This window comes from Trachemys scripta, chromosome 1, assembly GCF_013100865.1.
Source record: "Trachemys scripta elegans isolate TJP31775 chromosome 1, CAS_Tse_1.0, whole genome shotgun sequence".
Classification (NCBI taxonomy): Eukaryota; Metazoa; Chordata; order Testudines; family Emydidae; genus Trachemys; species Trachemys scripta.
This window is the reverse complement of record NC_048298.1, coordinates 123,121,626-123,144,601: the sequence shown is the minus strand read 5'-3', so window position 1 is coordinate 123,144,601 and position 22,976 is coordinate 123,121,626. Positions and strand designations below refer to the sequence as shown.

Genomic DNA, 22,976 nt, shown 5'->3' with positions numbered 1-22,976 from the left:
TATAAGAAAGTCAACATATCTTTAGACTTTTGGGACTGAGACTGTCTCTTCCTATGTCTATACAATACCCAGTCCCTATGAGCAAAACCTGCAAATACTCCATATTCAGCACTCTTATTGATTCAGTAGCATATGGATAGCTTACAAGATCAGGCCTGAAAAATCAAGATAAATAGTTTTCCGTTATTCTTTAGATTAATTGAGCATAATACTTCAATCAACTACCAAAATAGTCACCTCTTCAACTTCATCAGAAATGTTCTGTTTTTCAGTAACCACATTGTACAAGAACCTCGTTAAGTTCAATTTACAGTTTTGTTATATACACTGAAATTTTACTAGGATCCCAAACCTTAAATGTGGAAATTCTAAGAGTACATAGCTACAGAATTGACTTTCACTGAGGATATATCAAAGTCACAAAAGTGTTCTGATCTCTGATTTATGGTGGAGTTTATCACATTTCATCAGTGTATCACTAACTAAACAAATTTATGTTTTAGACTTTTTTTAAAAACTGTATTTTTGAAACAGATATTTCTGAAAAATGAAATAACTTTTTAATAACTCTTTAATAAGGATATAATCAATTGAAAGGTAACATATGTTTAACCCTGAAATCCCTCTTTATCCTTATGCTCACAGACAAATTTGGCTGAAAATGTAAAGTAATTTGGGGAGTAGATTTAGATTAATTTCAGCAATATTTGCAACAGCATACAACACCCAACTCATGAAAGCCCAAACAACTGAAAAATCTTTAATTAGAGAAGATCAAAGCACCTTAATTTTAATTTTAATCTATCTTTTACCGGACATTAGATTAATAGATCTGTCAAGAACCAGAGTCATGTGGTTTTACTTTATGTTAAAATTTAACCTGCTTACTGATTTTCACAGAACAACTTTATAGTGAAAAACTTGCAGGTTCGTTTACTAAACAGCTATACCCCCAGAATCCTTTCATCTTCTTTATTATCCTCCCCAGAGGGAGCACTCTTAAACCAGCATGGATTTTTTAATTACTGCTGGTGAGCTCTTATTTCCTTTCATTTCTTTCCATAAAAGCATTAACATTTAACTCTGGTTGTAAGACAATTTCTTCATTTGGTGCCAGTATAGTGTAACCCAGAAAAAAAAATTCATTACCTTACTCCCCTCTCCCTTGACTTATTAGTGTGCCTTGAAACCACTTTTGTGCTATTTATGTGAAGAATTGGAGGTTTTATCTTTGAGTCAATCATTAAGACTAGAAAGATACTGATTCCACTCAAAGAAGTGCTTTGCAAAGACAAGCTATGTTCTCAAATTAAACAGACTTTTGAAACAAAAACATTGCTCTGGCTTTAGTCCTTCTGTCATCCCTCTTATCAGTTCAAAGATTATTGTGTAACATGTATGATTGTAGAAAGATTGGCATACATGTTGAATAAAAATTATTACAGGTCTTGCTCTGTACATTCAGAATGTGAAATGTCTCAGCAATGAGAGTGTAATGAGGTGGAATGGCCTCATTCTGGCACAAAGGGGGTTAACTCATCATGTTGGGCTCAGCTAACCCTGCCCCTTCCCCCTTGCAGGAAGTGTGGTGGCCAGGCAGGAAGCATAAGTGGAGAGCCCTGCAGCTCAGTTGGAGCCAGACCAAGGAAGGATCCAGATGTCCTTCCCAGGGAGCCAAACTGCCAAGAGAACCCATGACTGGCTGTGGCACCCAGTGATGACTCCCTTAAGCCAGCCTGGAGAGAAGGCCAGCCGCTGCCTCAGGAGATGGAGAGACCCAAAGGGAAGTGGAAAGTGAGCCGACAACAATGACAGGAAGTAGCCAAGGGAACTCAGCTGTGTTGCTAAGAGGCAAGGCAGAGACCCCACACTTCCCTGCCAACCTTGTTAAGGGATCACCCGTCGCTTCTAGGGCCCTGAGCTGGGACATCAGGGCGCAGGGTGGGCTTGGACCCCCCTACCCTGCACTCACGGTTGGATGAGCCACAGACTGCTTGTGTGTTCAGCCCTAACCCATTAACCGCTTATTTGCTTAGCCCTCAGGCAGGAGGCCTGAGCCACAGATGGCTTTCAGCTTTTAGTCTAAAGCCAGAAGGCTTGATCCACTGCCTGTTCGTCTGCTCTGCACCACGCCCCACCCCTAATCAAGGAGACCTGAGCTATCACTTGCTTAGTGATTCACTTGATTCGGCTGCAAGCCAGGACACCTGAATGTCCAACCCACTGTGAGCACCGATTCCACTCTGCCACCAAACGGGGTGTCCCAGAGAGATACATGCTTGTTGATCACCTGTCAAAAAAATATTAGAGATGGACCCAAACCTAAATCCTAGATCCAAACAGCATCAAACTTCATGAATTTTGATCCAGACCTGAACTTTGTGGCTTGGGATCATCTGCTTATTAAGAAAGATATTTTATGAGCATAAAAGGGGAAACTATGATTATACCATTGATTACAGAGAGAAAATCTTGATGGCATGGTAGGATATAAATGTTTTATCAGCCTAAGTTTGGGATGGGCACATTACTCACAAGATAGGAAGCCATGAGTGAATTACACTGGTCACCCCAAATGAGTATTGATAAAACTTTTACAGCATGGCACACTATCATGCATTCTGAATATACCACATGTTAATGAAAAATTAGCCAAGGAATTTTGTCAAGTTTTAAATATTTCTTTGAGACTTGTTTTTTTTTTAAATCCTTTGACTCCAAAGCCACAAGCCTGAGTGGCCCTGATTCCATGAGCAGGGCACAGAGGAAAGTGAAAACATGAAACATCTCCAAAAATGACCCCAAACTTTCTAAACATAAAAATGTCACAACTTTAAAGTATGACATGTCAGACCCTTCCAGTACTAGAATGATATAAAATTATAAAGTCATATATAAAATAGTTAGGCAGCTGGTGTGCTGTGACCACTACCAATCATGCTGACTTCTTTGTGTTTCATTGTTCCCTTGTGTTCTTCAGTCTGTATCTACCTGTTGTCTCTTGTCTTATATTGTAAGCTCTTTGGGGCAGGGACTGTCTTTTTGTTCTGTGTTTGTACATCACCTAGCACAATAGGGTCCTGGTCTGTGACTGGCATTCCTAGGTGCTATCATAATACAAATAAATAATAGTATTAGTTCCCAATTCTAGCTCCAAAGGGGCATTATATTCTGTTATCTAAAGTAATGAGGGTTTTTTTAATACACAAACTATTATTGGTCCAGAACTGAATCTCACCTCTAATGCCCTTTGGGCAGGAAGGAGGAGACATTTCTTGGGCAGGCCAATTTTCAAAAATAAATGGCATCTATGTGAAGCTAGTGTGGGTTTGGAATGTTAGAAAATGTCCTGGGGAAAAGGATCAGTGGGCAGAAGGAAGGTGGTCAAAAAATCTGCTCACCCAAACTCTAGGCCTATTATCTCTTTGTACTGTCGGCACACGTAGAAATTTTGTCCAAAACATTTTTCCCCCCTCCACCAAACAAATGCAGATTGGGTTGACCAAATCAAGTTGCAAATTCATGTCAAATTCGCCAAATTGTTTCAGTAAATTAAAAAAAAAATCTTTATAATAATTCCAAAAATATTGTAACATTAGATCATTTTGATATTGTCTACCTGAAACGTTTTGATGTTTTGATTCAACACACATTTTTTGTTCTGAAAATTCATTTAAATTTTATTTTAAAATATTAGATATTTGTTAGAAAGCTCAAAAACTAAACAAAACATATTGATTCAGGTTGAACAAAATGTTTTGCTCTAAGCTAAACAATTTTTTGTTTTGTTTTTGGAATGACCGGATTAAAAAAAAAAAAGGTTATTTGCACAGCTCTAGTCACAGGGGACATATGCAAAAATCTTGTTGCTTTGGAAAGTATTATGACACAGTGAAATGTAGTAGTTTGTGGGGGAAATGGTGGCCATTCTGGTGGCATCAGGGTATGCAGGAGACTTGGAACATCCTGACTACAATTGGGCAGCAGAGGCCAAATAGGTCACCTGCATCCATGGGGATTCCAAATCTATTCTGAGATATAAAATCTTCTACAAGTAGGGAGCTCAGACGGACCAGCTCTGAGGTAAAGTGGCCTACTTGCTGCCCAGGCTAGTTATTGTGGAGCAAGAATGAGTACCTTTTCAATCTAACCTTGGCTCCAGCTCATGAAATGTGCTCAGACCCATGGAAAAGGAGTTACTATGGCTGGCAAGTCCTCTGGCAACCAGAGGCATCTTTTGGAGTTAGATCCCAAAAGGGGTTGCATAGACTAGAAATGAATCCAGAGAGCATTCCCTGGGGCTGGCTCTAGGAAGATACATAACAGGCTGGCAGAGTTTGCATGGAATATCTCCCTCCATCTCCTATTGGTAAGTGTTGGCCTGCTGCAAAAGGGTTAAGATGATTCTGCTGCCACACCCAGATTCAGATAAAGGGAGATGGGAGCAGAAAAAGAGAGGACCACCTAGGGTGTGGGCTGAGCAGTCCTAAGGCAGGAACCCCAGGAGTAGTCCATCTAGGAGGAGGAGTGAGCTTGAGCCTTTGTTATATTGTTATTAGTTTCTTTGTTAATCAAGCCAAAGCCCAGGAAGGGGATACTAAAAACAATACACAGAATAAAATAGATTGGGAAAGGCACCTGCTCACATCCAGGCTTTTCAATATTAAAGAGTCCTTGTAGCATAGATCTACTTTGTGACTGTAAAAGTGGCAGACTGAGTCCATTATTATGTTGTCTCTGACTTCCTGATCAAATCTGCTCACTTTACAAGGTGTTTTATTCTCGTCTAACTGCCTGCCCTGCAAGCTCAGCCTGTAATTTGGAAGTCAAGCGGAGTTCCTTCTGGTATGAAAAGAGCTCAGTTGTCATTAAGTCACATAACTTATGGCCAGTTTTTCAAAAGTGCTCAACACCCAGCAGCTCCAACTGTGAAATGTATTTGGGTGCCTAAATAGGAGCTGAACTCTTTTGAAAATCCGGTGCCATTTTGTGGGTCCTGAACCATTCTGAAAATTTCTTTCTAAATTCTATCCCCATTTAGTCGTAAACTAAACCACCGGGCTGATTTTGCTCTCATTCACACCTGTGGATATCAGGAGTAACTGCACTGAAGTCAGTAGACTTACACTGGTATAAATTAGAGGAGAATTAGGCTCCCTGACTTCACATTTTGGCCCCAGTTACATCTGTGTAACACCACTGTTTAGAATAGGGTTGCACAGATGTAATGAAGAACAGACTTTGGCCCTTGACATTTTGCTTATGAAGTGACATCAGAAAACAATCCAGCTGAGGGTCTTGCTGCTGTATTAGTGATGGAGTGATAACTGGGATAAAAAGTAGTAATAAATAAATAAGTAAATAAATTATTATTCCCAAAACAATATACAGGTAAGGATGCCATTTTTAAATAGTGACTTTTCAGTACAACTGCACTTCAAAAGTTAGTGCGTTATTTATTGAGACTGCAATATACAGTGTCTGTTTATCAGAATACAGTATTTTAAATGCTTAGACTCTTTCTGTATATACACAAGTCAGCTATATTTATAGTTAAGTACACTTTTAAGCTTTCCTATGAAGTTTTAAGGGTCTCGGTCTAAAATTACAATAGTCAAAAAATAAATTACTATTCATGAGAATCTCAGCTCGCATTAATCAAATGATCCTTAAATCAGAAATACCCTTGCTTCCAAGTTGTTCAATAAACTTGGTTTCCTGTTTTTCCTGTCTTTGTTTTGTCTATAATTCTTTTCACTCTTCAAGTATTTCCTAAATTGGGATTTAAGTCCTATCTGTCAATTCTTGTGCGCAAGAGACTGCTTTCTATGCCAATATAAATGCAAAAAAAGTCAGAAACAACAGACAGACATGACTGCAAAAGACATTCTTTCCATAACAAAGATCAATCCAACACTTCTACAATTACATAAGGTTAAAGCACAACGCAATTCATTTGAAACGAGAGAAGAGGACAGGGTGATGTGCTTTAAATGGAGAAATATAAAATCTTCTTAGAAGCTGCCTTTCAAACTACCAACCCTATTATTGTCAGAGCCACAATTTAAGTGTTACAAATTGGCTTAATGGCAAAACTAACATAAAATATTGGTGCCAAGGAAAATATAACGCCTCTAATATCTACAAGGATTAGTATGAACACTATATACGTTAAATGTTGATAGTATTTTTAAAGTTCAGTACTTCATTCTCTGGATCACATAATAGGAAATATTGCTCTCTTAATATCAATGGAATTGGCCGATCTGTTCATCCTTACACTCAAAGGCTATTTTTATACATACAAAACCATAGCCAAAACAAGTCAGACCTTCTTATTTCCAGAAATGTTAGCTTTTCTTATACTATTATTAGTACCCTCTTACTTATGCATATAACCAAATATAGAACTAAATAGGAAATACAGATGTCTCCATGCTCTGACTACACTGGAGAAATTGGGTAAAAGATACTAATTTTATATATTGGCTACTGTCCCTGGCTGACTGGTATCCAAGAATTTCTATTGTCATTGGGCCAGATCCTCAGCTGGCATAAATCAATATAGCTACATTGAAGCCAATGAAGTAACACCAGTTTACATCAGCTGAGGCTCTGGCACATATATGTTTCATTATTTAAAAGATATTAACAAAAATCTTACTCAAAAAATTGCCATGAAACTAAAAGCTTGATGCTCAGATCAAGATGGACTGCTGCGTACTAGGAGCTTTAAGTTTTCTTCTTCTCTATGAATCGTGTCTTCATACTGAAAATGAGACTAGCTGTGGGCTGCATAAAAGAACTTCGTGGGCCATAAAAGGACAGAGTCTGCCCTTACCTGCTGTAGTTCTTTGCTTCACAAGTAGTTCCTACCTGAAGAGAACTATGCTACTTAACATGAATAATGGCAATAGCAACTGGCTCAAAGAGTTTAGTGAGGTTGTGCATGACACATCAAGAACAGACCGTGCAGGTGCTGAATGCCCATCTCTTACTTTCTCTCTGGTCGGGACATGGTGCAGGCTGTCTACTTACATTTGCTATTCTTTTTGTAAAAGTGAACACATTCATAGTAACATCCTCCAGTTAATTGTACTAGGACTGGAATGGCCATATTTGCTGTGAGAAAGTGAACAGTGAGTTTAAATGGTATTGGCAAACCAGAGTGCAGGAACTTGCATATTGTAGTTACAGAAGACTACCATAATGTGATTAACTGCACATATCCATGTTCTCTGATTAGCTGAGTCCATTCCATTTTAGCAAAGTATAAAAATATACTTCTTATATGCCAATACAGCCACAAAATTTTCTCCATAATACAAGATACAATTCCAGAACAAGCTGTACATCAAGAATTCTGCAAACTTCCCAGTCTCCTGTTGACATACAGATTTCAATCTACCTAGACATTTGCCCCACTGTCTCCATCGCCAGTCTTTGTGCACCTCACAAACTCTAATAGATGATATATCTTCAGGCGCAGAGATAAGTAACTAGCAAAAATCTGGTACAGCCAGGAACTGAACCCAAGTTTTTCTGAGTCCTAATCCAGTGTTTTAACAACAAGAGCTCTTTCCTGGTTTGCCTTTAATCTCACTATGACACTTGCTAGAACTGGTTGATTTTTTACCCGAAAATGTTTTCCATAGGAAAATGAAGTTTCAGTGAAATCAACATTTTCCCTATTTTTGGCTTTCTGACAGGAAAATTCAAAACAATTTTTTTTAAATTTCAATTTTAAATGTCATTTTTCCCTTGGTTTTTGGAAGCCAAAGAATTTAAATTTTCCATTTAAAGTTTCTGGATCATCAGAGGTTTGTTTCTCTTTTTCCTCCCTTAAAAAAAAAACAAAAACAAAAACAAAAAAAACTTCTGTTCCCTCCTCCTCTCCCCACTTATTTTTTTATTTTTTTTATGCACTGGAAAGGGGGGGGGGGGCTTAAAATGTGAGAAAGTCTGTGTGTGGAAACCTTATTTCCACTTTTTTAAATATTTTCCAATTGGAAAAAGTTGGAATACTATAAGGAAATGTTTAAAAGTAGGTTTTTGAAATATTATTTCAAAGCTAATTGAAAATTCCCTTGGAAACCGAAACTTTATGGTCAAATCTTCCAAAAGCAATTTTTCATTTTCCAACTAGCTCTAATGATGGTCATCATCATTTTTCACAATCAATATTAAATAATAACATACCTGCATTCTTTGGATTCAGAAATAAATGGCAGAGAATTGCAATGTCTTTTTTGACTTGCCCATTCATTACCACTCTTGCAGCATTTTTCCACTGAATTTTCTATAGAAATGAACAAAAAAAAAAATCAGAATATTTCATAGGACCTTAACAAACAGTGTCGAGTCTGCTAATAATTACTACAGTTGACAGCCAATTACTTTTTCCCTGTGCACCCTGGCTAATGTTGAAATGACACACTTACGCAGTAGATAAGGATGCCCAAGTGAGGGGTTGTATTTTAATTATATTTAACATGTTTATTATGGTAGTGCCAACCAAGAGTGGGGCCTCATTGTGCTAGGTGCTGACAGAGTTATAGATGGTTTCTGCCACAAAGAGCTGACCATCTAACCAGACAAGACAGGCACAGGGTAGGGGAAGGAGGAGAACACACAAGCTGAGTGGACAATGTGATGGTAGCAAATGTCATGTTAGTTCCATGATTATTTGGGGATGGGGGGAGTGAAGGGGACAGGATAGATGGAAAGAGGCTAAGAGGGGCAACTGTGAAATGAAGCTGAGGTGAAGAGCATGTGAGGAAGGGTAAGGATTGGGGCCAATTAATACAGAGCAGAAAAACTCCAGTCAACATTGAAAAAAAGTTCTCTGAATGTCCAGAGATCCATTGCTTCCGCTTTGGTTGCTTTTGCCTCCTATCACCTGGAGTCTCTTGCTGGCTCCTCTCTGCAGCCCACATGGTAGGATATATTAGCAGCTTGTCCTGACCCCAACTGCTGCACCTAATTATCCTTAAGCGGAGCAGATTGTAGATACCCTTATGCTTTAATATGAAGATGTAGCTCCCAGCATGCAATAGTCCATTTCCCACCAAGATCAAGATGGAGCACTGAATACTGGAAGGAACCATCATCTCCCTGAATTGCACTTTTTAATGTTGAAGATGAGGGCAGCCATGAGCCACACTGTATAACACAGAGGAAGCATTTGACATCCCTCCTCAACAATATAAGGACGATATTAATTATAAGTGAATTTATGTAACTTCCTGAACATCTAAAATGTTGATTCTTTAAGAGTGTCTACAATCAACTATATATGCAGAACTATTCAGAGAAAGCTAGAGGCAAATTTATATAACATTTTGGCCACTCAAATAAAACAGATAAATAAATAAATATACAGTTGATATAAATCAGAGGGAAACTGATAAAAAATAAAAACAAATCAAGCTAATGGAGATGGTTATTTAATTTTAATAGTATTTGTGTAGAATTACCTGATTTAGCAAATCTAAATACTGTTAATGAGTCGACAAGGGTCACAGGTCTGTTTCATGTGCAAAGGTTCACCACACAGCAGGTATGTTAGAACTTGGACTAAAGCAAGAGTCACATTTTCTTATTATTAGAGTCCAGTCACTGAACAGTTCACTTCACATGCTCCAGGCAGAAATACACACTCTGGAGGAAGAGGCTTGTGATTAGAGCTATTTCTAATGTAAAGTTACTGTTAATTTATCTTTGTTTTATACAGGTTCTGGTTGTTGATTTTTTTAAATTATATAATAAATAAGATATTTTCATTCCTGGATCATGCAGTGATTTACAAAGGAAGGCAAATACCACCCCCATTTTATAGATGGAGAATCTGTGGTGCAGAAGGATGAAGTGATTGCTCAAAGTCACACTTTGCATCAGTGGCAGAATAGGAAATAGAATCCACGTCACCTGATTCCTAGCCCAGTGTTCTGGCTACTGGACCATATTGACGCCCCATATAATTGTCTCCTGGAAGTGACCATTTTCTTCTCCTCCTGTAATGCACCAAGTACATCTGGTGCTATACACAACTCAAAAACAATGGGTGAAATTCTGGCCCCATTGATGTCAATGGTAAAATTCCCACTGATTTCAGTAGGTCCAGGATTTCATGCAACTATCTGAAAGACAGATATGGCTTACAGTACTACAAAGAAAATCAAAGATTTTTCTAGTAAAGATCTGCCTGTGATGGGAGACATGGAAGTGATATATGGAGTCTGGTCTCCTGCCTGGGTGTGAGTGACCCATGTATATGAAGTCTGGTGCTCTTCTCCTGCAAATGCACTGTTAGCAAACACTGAGTGCTTCAGGCTTAATGAAATTTGTTATGAATGACCACATTTTACTGCTGATGTTTTCAATTAATTTTACCCAGATTGAAAAATGATTCATGTGAAGTGCAGAGCTGGCCCTAGGTTTTGCAGGGATCTGCATAAAGTAACATCAGGGTCCTCAGCCACGTTCCTCCTGAAAAGGAGGACCCTTGCCCGTGGCCACCGCTTCTCTCTCTGGCAATACACCCCTACTCCAACCAAGTAACTAGAGAATTTAAAACAGGCCCAGCAATGCCATTTAAAATGCAGACATATGTCCACACAGGGGAGATCTGGACTGCGGAGGGAAAACTGCAGTTCACACTACGGTTCATACCATCCAAAGAACCTGCCACAGCCCTCTTGAGAAGAAAGGGAAGTTAAAAAACAAGCAATACAAAAAAGCCTACCTTGAGGCCATTCTTCTAAAACATAATGGAATAATAAAATGTGGAGAAACATTTTTGGTGTTTTTGCTTTGCTGTTTGCCTTTACAATTGACATTTATAGACAAGTCTACTTTTGCAATATTCCAGAATCTGTTTGCATCTGATTTACTCTCCTGAAGTGAAATCCTGGCCCCACTGAATTCAATGAGAGCTTGTCAGTGATTTCAATGAGAGTTCTGTCCAGGGGCCAGGATTTCAGTCCTGTACTTTGGCACCAAGAGGTTCTATTAGCTACTTAGAAAAAAGTGGGGGTGAGGGAGATGGGGAAGAAAAGGAAAAAAGATGGATGGAGAACATGTGTTGGTTTTTCCAAACATACTGAGACTGAATTTCTTCTTCCGTCTCTCCTCCATGGATGTTATGGTGTACTAGACAAAGGCCTGGTTTACACTGGGGCGGGGGGGGAGGGGGAAATCCGTCTAAGATACGCAACTTCAGCTATGAGAATAGCATAGCTGAAGTCGACATAGCTTAGATCGACTTAGATTGACTTACTTTGCGTCCTCGCGGCGCGGGATCGATGGCTGCTGCTCCCCCGTCGACTCCGCTTCCGCCTCTCACCCTGGTGGAGCTCTGGAGTCGACAGGGAGCACATTCGGGGATCGATGTATTGCGTCTAGACAAGACGCAATACATCAATCCCCAATAGATCGATCACTACCCGCCGATCCGGCGGGTAGCGTAGACATACCCAAAGAAAGTTTTACCTAAGCAGTGGAAGAAATTGCTTCGAAAGATGTCGACATCTTTCTACTTTTCAATTAAAAACAAAAGATTGATTTCTCCTTTCTAAACTTGAGAGGTATTATGATTAACGGGCTTTGTGAGAGGCTATTATGCAATCAGCTGTTATCAGTCCTGCTGATGTGGATTAAGGCCATGATCCAAAGCCCACTAAAGTCAATGGTGATCTTAAAATTGACTTCAGGCGCAAACAGCCGTTTTTAGTTAGAGGGAGTAACTATGTTTTGTGTTATGTAGAGATTAAGTAACATTGTAAAAATTGTTTAGGCAAGAATCTTGTTGAAGTGAGAGATAAGGAATGAGTGATTTAAGGTCTTGTTATTCTATGGCTGCCATGTTAAAAAAATTGAATGGAAACATTCTGTGGATTGGTTAAAGTTCACAGGATCCCAAATCAGGATTCAAGTAACTAGTAAACATATGGGCGAGGATGTGCCAGTGAGGTTTATAAAGCAGGAGCATAACATGGATTATATTTTATTTATGTTCCAATGATATAGGAATGGTTCTTTCTGTGGAGAAAAATTTTACTTTGGCTGCTTTTTAACTGCAACTTTTACATCCCTCTCCATTTCAAGTTATGTCTGCCCCACAGTAAGTTTGATGTCCAATTCTCATAACTATTCTGCCAAGGAATGGGATGTGAAAATACACCATGAACCTGAATTTGAAATCTTGTCTGTGATAAGAGTCTGGACTTTGGAAAATCCATGATGTTTGTATTTTATACTGCTATATTACTTGCAACAGTTCTACAGCATGTCACTATAGTATTGAATGACTCCAAGTAAGCTTCATAAAAAGATATATATTTTTAAAATATATAACTTTAAATATATTTTTAACATGGCAGTCATAGAATGTGTGTGTGTGTATATATATATATATATATATATATATATATATATAAGTTATTCAGGTGCTGATATAAAAACACCCTTGCTGCATCAGGTCCTCTTCTCTATTACTAAGCTCAAGTAAGAAGCAGCTATAAACTTAGACAGCGGTGTGAGGGAAATGCCAGCACTGGGATTTAGTATTCAGTATTCTGTGAAGAGTCAATAGTGAAATTTTGGTTAAATAAGAGGATATGATAAGGGCAGTTTCCACATATACTTAAGGTACTTTGTATGTGACACTAAAATATGGGTTTAGCTGAATTTTTCAAATTATTCATATTTCCCCCTTATCAAAGACTCTGCCATTCAATTCAGTTATATTATAATCACATTGTTACTCTGCCAAAATTTTGCTCAGATTTATCTCCCCACTTTTATTTTGCTGAATGATACCAGATAACATGAAATTTAAAGTTTCATTGTCTGTGACATCTTTGAATGTTTTAAGACATTTAGCTCAGAACTCAATAGCATCTCCCAAAGTTATATAGACAAAATTATCAGGTTCTCAGAGAATAGTCTTTTATAAATGACTCAGGCCAGTGAGTCGAAATGAGCTATTTCTGTCAGTAGACATGGATAATTTGAAGAATAAACGTGTTAACTTTTTCCCCCGATTGAAGAAATGTAGATTGAGGTTCTCCTTTAACTCAATAAAAGAAATCAGCACATTAATTTTTTTTTTTTTTAAGAGTGTAGCAATACACTCCTGATTATGACAATGAATTAAGAATTATAGAGTATCTTAAACACTATGCAAACACTAAGCTAATATCACCTCAGTCAGGCTTAGATATGATGCCCAGCTTCCAGTGAGACTAGCCCAAAGGAGAGGAGCAAAGACCAGACCAAACACACCCTGAGGAGTTCTTGTCCATTAGGTCACCTCCTTGACTAGGAGAAACAGTAAATTGATTGTGAAGTAAGGAAAAGACCTGGTCAAAAGCCAAAATAATAACTGGATACACTAGTCTTTACTTAGATTGTAAGCTAGTTGGGGCAGGGACTATCTGTGTGTTCTGTATTTGTATAGTGCCTAGCACAATAGGATCCTAATCCATGACTAAGGGTACATCTACAGTGCAATAAAACACCCACGGCTGGCCCGTGTCAGCTGAGTCAGGCTTGTAGAGCTCAGGCCATGGAGCTAAAACCCACTTCATCAAATGCATGAAGTGGAAAATATATTAGGCAGGTATAAATACACAGCACATGAAAAGATGGGAGTTGCTGTACCAAGTGGGGGTGTGGTCAGTGCTAACGAGCCAATTCAATTAAGGTGGAAGCTCAGGACCCCTACAATTACATCTGAAATCATGAAAATTTACTATTTTTAAAATCCTACCACTGTGAAATTGACCAAAATGGACCTACTTATATTGCTTCCTCCCTTTTCCCCTAAAGACACAGAACATGACATTTTGAGATGCTGCCTTGACCTCCTCTCCTCTTCTTCACTGAAATTGCTCTGACAAAAGTTTCTAAGCCCCTTTTTTTTCCTAGCAAGAACTTACAGCCTATAATCCTTTCTCATCCTTCTTGATCTCTTTGCTGCTTCCCTTCCCTTCCTTCAGTTTTCATGGCACCATCCTCCACTGTTTTTCCTACTGTCTCTGATCACTCTTTCAGAGTTTCCTTTTGTGGATCCTTCTCCCCACTTTTATTGATCTTTGGGTGGTTTCCAAAAGGTTCTGGCCCCCTCTTTTCTCCATATATTTTATCCCTGAGCTACCTTATTCATTCACCTGATTGCAAATATCTCCATGGTGATTCCTTTTACATCTTCTTCCACCTATTTATATTGCAGTCTGGGTGTCTGACATTTCCTCCTGGATGCCTCACTAACAGCTTACCCTTAGCTCAGCAAAAATAAAGCCATTTATTTTTCCTCCTACACCTTCTCTGCTTGTCCCAATTTCCATTATTGTCAGTAACACAACCTTAAACCAGGGTTCATCTTTTTTTCCGCATATCCAGACCATGTGCACATCCCGCAGTTCATTCCTCCATATCTTGGAGATATGAACTTTCCATTTTATCCCCACAGCTAAAACTCTTGATCATGTCCTGACTATTTTTCATTTTGATTAAAACTTCCTCCTCTGACCTCCTCTATACCTACTTTATTCCCCTTTGGTCCATACATAGCATGGATATTAAAACTGTCTTCCTCATCTATGATCTGACCATGTCACCGTCCTCTTTGAATCCCTCCATTGACACCACATATCCACTGCATCAAGTTTAAATTTCTTTTTGACCCTTCATACTGCCTGCAGCCTACTTTACTATGTAAAGCAAAGACCCATATTTTATTTTAGAAACTATTAATACAGATGATGTAGAACAGGTTGATTTTTAACAGGAGTATTTATTAAAAACACATGTGAACCTAATATGAAACTTGCAGTTAACTAGCTAAAGCAAATAAATAAATATCCACCAACCTGTTATCAAATTATGCCTAAAATCTGACAAAGTACAAATATATTGCAGTAACTTGATATGGATTTTCATCTTGGATTTCACAACCATGTTAGATTTCAGTTATACAAATGAAAAACAAGAGTTTACCATGTTGCTATTCTCCGATTACAATAAGATGTCAGGTTTGATTTAAAAAAAAAAGTTAATAAAAATTGGAAATTCAATTGAAAACTGGACTTTGGAGACTGCAATCATTTTAGAATTATAGTGTTTATAAAATAACCTTTTAACCACTTCACCCCCGAATTAAGATGAGAAAGCATAGATTTAGGGCTATGTCTACACTGCCCTGCTCTTCAGACTATGGGGTCACGAATAGCACTGCGCACCAAAGCGCCGGACTGTAACGCCTCCGTGTTGATGCTTTGAGCATGAACTGAAAGATTCCTAGTTTGCATTAACATTGTCCTCTTCAAACAGGACTCTGTTAATACGCTCTAGGAACCTTTTAGTTCACCCCATGGGGAAATTACTGCACAACACTTTGGTGCACACTGCTATGCATGCCCCCATAGTCTGAACTTCAGGGCAGTGTAGACATAGCCCTCGTCAGTCCTTTATAAGTTTTACTTCCCCCACACAACTCTTATAAGATTTACTACTGAAAAAAGCACATGTAAAAATCATAATCTTAAAATAAAAAACTCATTCCATGAAGTCAGTGGAATTTTTTTTTATTACAAACTATAAGCTCACACTGACTAGACATTTCCAGATGTTGAGTTATGCTACATTATCTGTGTGTAGTACCAAGACATACCAAAGACCCAGCCTGATGAATTACTCATTCATTGACTTGACACAATCATGTAAGCACATAATCCATTTTATTCAGTGAGCAGTGGTTTCAAGCAGAGTAAGTTGTAAGTTACAAATAATATATGGTCCTTGCTGTAAAATCTTAGTCACTATTATAGAGTTTCTAAACTTTATATGGTCTCAAATTTTGCAAAGATTTATGCACATGATTAAGTATCAGGGGGTAGCCGTGTTAGTCTGTATCTACAAAAACAACAAGGAGTCTGGTGGCACCTTAAAGACTAACAGATTTATTTGGGCATAAGCTTTCGTGAGTAAAAACCTCACTGCATCCGAAGAAGTGAGGTTTTTACTCACGAAAGCTTATGCCCAAATAAATCTGCACATGATTAACTTTACACACTAAGAACAAGTCCTGTTGAAGTGGGTGCCTTCTTGTCTTTGCAGAATGGGAGCCTTAGTTATGAGAAGTTGCATTACATTTGATAGCACACACACTAACACCAAGAAGAACAATTAAGAGAAGTGACAGTAACAGGTCCTTGCTCTTGATGTTGACTGTACGTATATGCAGAAGATGCAGTTGTATTAGTAATGTGATTATTAGTGTACATTAAAGCTATTCATGTAAAAAACACCCTAATTGGTCCATTGGCCTGCACAAATAGGTGTTGCTGCAAAGTAATTCATAAAAATGACCTTATTTAATGTTTATATTTATGAAGTTTTAGAACAATCTCTCAGTTGAATTAAAACCAAGATTTCCAAAACGGAGTTCAATGGAAGGACCTTCAGTCCCTGTTTAGGCACCTAAATCCCATGTTCTGATTTTCAGAAGTGTTTAGTACCCAGGAGCTATCAATGAAGTAAAAGCATTTTTTTTAAAATCAGATGATGCATTTAGATGCCTAAATATGGAGTTAGAAGCCAAATATGAGGGATCCATTTCTGATCATCTTGAGCATACACTATACTCACAGAAATACTTAGAAAAATATACCAGTAATCAGAAATATAAATTCAGAGATTTTAAAAAATTTACTCAGTAGTTTAGGTAAAATGTGCAATGAAGTCATAATGTGAAATTAGTAAATATTTTACAACAGTTGTGCATAATAATTTTAATTATTCACAATAGCCAGTAGAATACATCAAAAGCATGTTTTAAAAAAATTGTGTTCTGTTGTCTGAACAAACTGAAAAAGTACTGTAACTGCTATCTTCGGATTATCGCAGTAGATATTGCTTTCCTAGCTTTTTTTTTTTTCTCTTCCTTCCCTACTTCTTGGAGGGTGGGGGAGGTGTGGAACTGGCTAATGCCTGTCTTTTTAAAAAGTAAAATCTGTATGAATTGCTGACTGTGCTAAGTGCTGTGCTACAAGAGAATTTGCAAACCCAATATACTGAGATAGTAACTGATAATTTGCTTCATTGGTTTTTATCTGTCATTATTTGATTATACATTTTACTGGCCAGGGACCATGTCTTTGCATGTGTTTGTACAGCACCTATCATAATGAAACCCCAATTCTGAATGGGCCTCTTGGTGCTGCTGTAATATCAATACTCATATCACTTGTTTGGATTGTTGTGAAGAACTGGCTATTATTACATATAAAGTAACCACTTTGCCACCTTCACACACCTTTGGAATTCTCCATTGAGCTGAACCAAATTAGAGCCTTTCTTCTGTAAGGAATTGATTTGAAGTAATTAATCTTTTGTAATTTAGTTTTCAGTTAATTCAACTGGTCATCTTCCATGAGAATTAATTTTAAAATACAGTTTTGTATTCAAGCAAACCACTCATTTACTGAATGTCAATGTCTATTTGTTCCCTTTTCAGAGGGTGCTGATTTCAATGTAAGTAAAACCTATGATGTTTCAGGCTTAGAATATTCAAGAAGCGGCTGTGCCTTACCTTTATCAGAGAAAAATGGAGTTTAAAACATAGCAAGCAAGAAGGCCTTGATTCTAACTAAGATACTATTTCACAATTCATTGTAATGCTGATTTTAAATGTAGGTGGGCCCAGACATCACTGACCACCCAACATATGTAAATAGCAGTGCCAAGTAAATCATTCATTTAGGGCAGTGGTTCTCAGCCTGGGGGTCGTGAGCCCCAGGGAGGTCGCAGGACAGGTTTAGGAGGGTCACAAGTCCAGGGACAGCATTAGGGGGTGGCAAGCAGGGCAATTGCCTGGGGCCCCACACCACAGATAAGTTACATGCTTCAGCCCCCCAGGGCGGGCAGGCAGGGGCTTTGGCATCAGACTCCTGAAAGGGGTACAGTAGTCTGGACAGGTTGAGAACCACTGATTTAGGGCACAGTATTGCAAGGTTCTGAATGCCCTTGAAACTCACTTTCCCCAGGAATTAAAATTAGAGGGGGTACTGGAATTTTAAGGGTGTGTGTGTGTAAAACAACTACATTGGCAACACTGGATGGCAACACCGGATGTAACAGCTGGCCACTGGGTGGGGAATGGGGGAGTTCAGGGGGTGTGGTTGTGGGGAAATCCCTCAGTCTCCAGGAGCTGCGGGTGCTCAGCACTTATCAATTAAGTTTCCATAGGCAGGTCAGGAGGAACTCCGTAGCTGTTTCACTGGGCCCTTTTAATTTATTTTGGGTATTTAACCACATTCTTTAAAAAAAACAAACACCCTCAAGTCCCTTTCACTCTTTGGGGCGATGGGCTCAGAACACGAGCCAGGATTCCATGGCTTTACATAGAACAGCGTCTCCTTTAAGCCTCCCGTGTTTCAGTTACCTTTCCCCCTGGCCGCCAGGACATGCCCTCCCAGGGCAATGAGTGTCCAGGCCGGGCACTACAGGGACCAGCTTCCCCGTGCCCCACTGGTGCGGACTCCTGGGCCCAGGCTCCCCAGGGAACAGGCTCCTCATGCCCCGGCTGGGGGGTCCGGCCGGCTCGGACCTACCTTGCCCCGCCAGCAAAGGGACCAAGCTGAGGGGTAGGAGCAGCTGCAGCAGCCGGGTCCCGCGCAGATTCTCCATCAGCAGCTCCGGGAAGGCAGAGAACGCGGAGCAAAGCGGGGCTCGCCTCTCCTGCAGCGCCCAGCCGGCTCCCCCTTTCCGCTGCTGCTTCTCGTGCTAGCCCAGCAGCCGCCTGAGACCGGTTGGGAAGGACCCCCCACTCAGCGGGCTTCCCGGCGAGGGAATTCACCGCCTGCCCTTTTAATGAGACCGCCTGCAAGGGCTGAGCGGAACAGAGCCGCCACTGGAGCCTGGAGGCAGAGACCCTGCTGTTGCTGGGACCCCCTTCTCTTCTGCGCCAGCTTTGCAAGCTCGGGGAACTTCGCAGACACTGAGTAGGAACCTAGTGGCCAATTGTTTGGTTGGAAGGCATGCAGCAAATTCTCTGGATGCCAAGTGCAGGCGAAACCCGCAAACCAAACGAAATGCAGAAAAATCCAAGAAAACCCCCTGGCCCGGCGGAGGGGGAAGGAGGAGGGTTAAACCTCCGGAGACTTTTTTTCCTCGTCTTTCTACAGATTTTCCTCCGATCACAATGTTGTGAATAAGGAGGATTTAAAAAGCAAAGCACCAGTGATGTTTTCCAAAGTCTCAGTGAAACTCATTGGGGGGGAAAAAAATCAAGGTGACAGTCTTATTTGCAATAAAACTAGTCAGCGCTGTGACATACCGATGCTATCTGTAAAAGGTCTCCTTATCTTGTTTAAACAGGACACACAAACACTGCGATCTTTGGTCAAAGGAAGATCTAGGGTTGACTGAATGCATCAGTGTGGCTATGCAGCAGGGTTGCTGCCAGGATTTTACCAGAGAGCCAATGGCACAGGAAACATGGGGGGGGGAGGGGTTGCCCTCCCACACACTTTGGCCCCATGCCTGCAAACACTTAAGCCTGCCCCAACTTTCCTTACATAAATTGTTGACAGTCAGTGGTCCTGAGATTGGGCCCTAAGAGTGGATCTAGATTCATTCTCTTCGTATCACAAAAGAACTTGGAGGTACAAGTTATTTTATTCTATGCGATTAAAATACAGGTTGTGAACCCCATCTGTACACTAATGAGCACTTAGACAAATACCCACATTAAGTGGGACTATCTGCATTAGTAACTGCTGGCCCGTGTAAAGCATTCACAATGTAACCCTTTACTCTCTCTCCTCAACAACGTAGTGACCCTCATGTCCCTGTGGAGAAAGCATTTGAGATATGACTGTTTACAAGTATCCAGGTTGTTTCTGCCCTTTTGTTTCTTCCTTCCCTCCTCCTCCTCTCATTGTCTCTTCACCCTTCTTTCTGTGTTTGTGTCTTGCAAAAGCTTTGCATTTCTCTTATTTCCCTTATGTCCATATCTACCTTTTTTCCTTCCCCATTTCCCTTTTCCCCTGTCTTCTCTCAGGTCCCAGTCCAACTCCCACTGACTTTTAATGGCAGTTGGATTGGAAACTTGCAGAGTAGACAAGCAGAAGCCCTTCAGGGGGCAACTGACTAGGATCATACAAAGCCTTGTCTACACCTTGCACCAGCGGAATTCAAGCAGTGCAAGCCCCCATGTGGGATCTTGGTTCGGTTCAATAGTGGCTTATTTTATTTTACCTTAAATCTGCTCCTAATTGACTTGAAATAAACTGAAATAAATTTGTTATAAATCAAAATAAGTGTGTCCACACAGCCATTTGCACTGGTTTGACTAACGGCTTGTCTACAGGGGAGTTATTCCTGATTATCTTTGTGTGTGGATGCTTTGATTCTGGAATAAGAGTGCTGTATTCCAAATTAATTTAATCCATGCATGGAGTTAATCAAGAAAGTTAATCTGCTTTAAATTTACACTCTACTTTATTCTAAATTAACTTTTATGTGTAGACAAGCCCTAAATCCGTTTAAAAAAAAATCACACATTAATGGCTTATCTATACATAGAGTTCTCTCTGTTTAAGTCCATGTGTGGACACTTATTTCAATTCCTGGCTAAACAGCAGTTCTGGAGAAAAGGACCTGAGGATTACAGTGGACAAGAAACTGGATATTAGTCAACAGTGTGCCCTTGTTGCCAACAAGGCCAACAGCATATTGGGCTGCATTAATAGGAGCATAACCAGCAGATCGAGGGACATGATTATTCCCCCCCATTTGGCACGGATGAGGCCACATCTGGAGTATTATGTTTCACTAGAAGGGTGGCGAAATACTGGAATGGGTTACCTAGGGAGGTGGTGGAATCTCCATTCTTCAAGGTTTTTAAGGCCCGGCTTGACAGAGCTCTGGCTGGGATGATTTAGTTGGGGTTGGTCCTACTTTGAGCAGGGGGTTGTGTTGTACTTAAAGTACTGCACAGGATCTTTTCAGGGGGAATAAGACAAAACGCCACATTTATTAGTAATACATGTATTCATTAACACTGTATTATATGCATATAATATATTACAAACACACTCCATCTTGTTGTTACCAATTAGTTGCTCCCCTTAACTTCACTGGCCAGGTGAGTTAGATGGGGGAGGGGGTGGAGCCGGACTTCTGCCGATCCGGATTGATGCTCCCATGTTGACAAGACGAGACCCAGGGTCCTCTGCAAGACACCTCACTTTTATAGCAGCTTTCCTCTTATGCAAATCTATACCAATTCAAACTCTGTGTCTGTGTCCATTGGTCCTTTGTGCTGCTTTCTTTTGAGTGTTGTCCCAATGCTGCAAAGAAGGTGTTTCCAAAGAAGGTGCTTGCTTCTAACCCCCGAGGCCCTCGTAGCCCACTTGACATGTTTTATTGTCCTTGGGTCTGGCTCCCAGCCCCTCTCCAACAGTTGAGGCTGTCTGGAGGTGCTGCCTTCCATGCCTTCCTCATTCACACCTCATTCATTCAACAGGGCAATTGATTAAGAGTGGGGGGGGGGGGAAGAGCTCTTGTTCTACTGCTAGCAAAAAGAAATTTTTTTTTTAATCTTATTCTATCCTTAGGGGCTATAATATTATACCAAGGGCAATGCAAAGTTTCTAAATGAGGCTTTGATACAAAGTTCCATGAAAACAGAGGTCACACGTGGGTAGACCCACCACAAGGTTATATGAAGAGGCACAATGTAAAGTCATATGAAAATTATCAGAGATTTATCTACAGTTGGAGTAGATGACCTCCTGAGGTCTCTTCCAACCCCAGTCTTCTATGATTCTATAACGTAAGATAGACAGATACAGGGCACTCTTATTCCAGAATAAAAGAGTGTGTCCACAGATAGGGTTAACTAACACTAACTCCATGTGTAGAGAAGCCTACAATTAAACCAGTGCAACTCTGCACAGAGGCAAGCTCCAAATCTGAGTAATTTCCCATTGTGACTACATGTAAAACATTTCTGCACTGGTGAGCTTTGGCCACTGTAACTGGCCAGTTGTCCGCTGCCCAAAACAAGCCCAGGTGGCAAATATTGGGTTGAAGCCCCATCGTGTATAAAAACTGTAAGGAATTTTTTTTGTATTGATAGATGTGTTCACTTACCTAGTTACAAAATTATTTGACAGATCATTTGGGAAGAGTTCACTACAATACAAATTGGCAAGCATGCTTTTTATATCTGGAATCTATTATCCTTTCCTCACTTTGTGATGAAGAGAAAAAAAAAAAAACTTTCATTAAATTGCAAAGTAATATATTCAAAAGTTGCCTGCCCTTCTAAACATACGTGGAAAATATTTTGCTCCCTTCTACTACAATCTGTTTACCAGCAGTGAAGAGAATTAATGTAACAGTTTAAGTAATATTTCTTGAAAACCTCACATCAGGTATGGTCATTTGGAGATTAACGAATAGTTTTCTCCTTTTAGAATGCTCCTAATAATTTTCATAGACATTCCCAGCATAAATTGGCACGGTCACCTACAATCAGATTCAGTGGCCCCAAGCACATATGCTTCTAATTATTGACCCCAAGTTTCTTAGTGAACCTGAACTGTGCACTTAGGGCCTGCTCCATAGCTCATGGAAAGACTTCCGTTGACTACAGTGAGCTCTGGATCAGGCTCGTACTAACTGTAGGACATAAAGACCTATGAGAGAGAAATGTTTTGAATAACTGTAAAGATTCTTAGGCTCAACATTTGATCTATTTTTTTTTTTTTGCATCTGTTTGCAAAGTCCCTGTAATCCTTTGTGTATTTTTAAACTGTTTATAAACAAATGCTTTAGAAGAACAAACATAACTGCTCAGTAAGGCTGAGCTGCTGCAAATGTCACTACAACAAGCCATTATACAATCTGATGGAAAAATCTTGCCCATTTTACATTCCCAAGAGACTTATTATGAAAAGATACAT

The 22,976-nt window shown here is 39.7% G+C and overlaps 1 protein-coding gene across 2 annotated transcripts in view; it reads right to left on the bottom strand.

Annotated features, from left to right (window-relative positions):
* FBLN1 (fibulin 1) overlaps positions 1 to 19,325 on the bottom strand; it is a 101,154-nt gene extending 81,829 nt beyond the window's left edge. Inside the window, exons 1-2 of one of the 2 annotated variants that reach the window (XM_034784138.1) lie at positions 18,615 to 19,325; positions 8,200 to 8,299 (exon numbers count right to left, since the gene is read on the bottom strand). In XM_034784138.1, coding sequence (XP_034640029.1) covers positions 8,200 to 8,299; positions 18,615 to 18,690 — 176 coding nt within the window. In that variant the 5' untranslated portion in view covers positions 18,691 to 19,325. The remainder of the gene's footprint in view (positions 1 to 8,199; positions 8,300 to 18,614) is intronic. The other variant, XM_034784130.1, reaches the window with a different exon arrangement.
* Between the last annotated feature and the right edge of the window lie 3,651 nt (positions 19,326 to 22,976).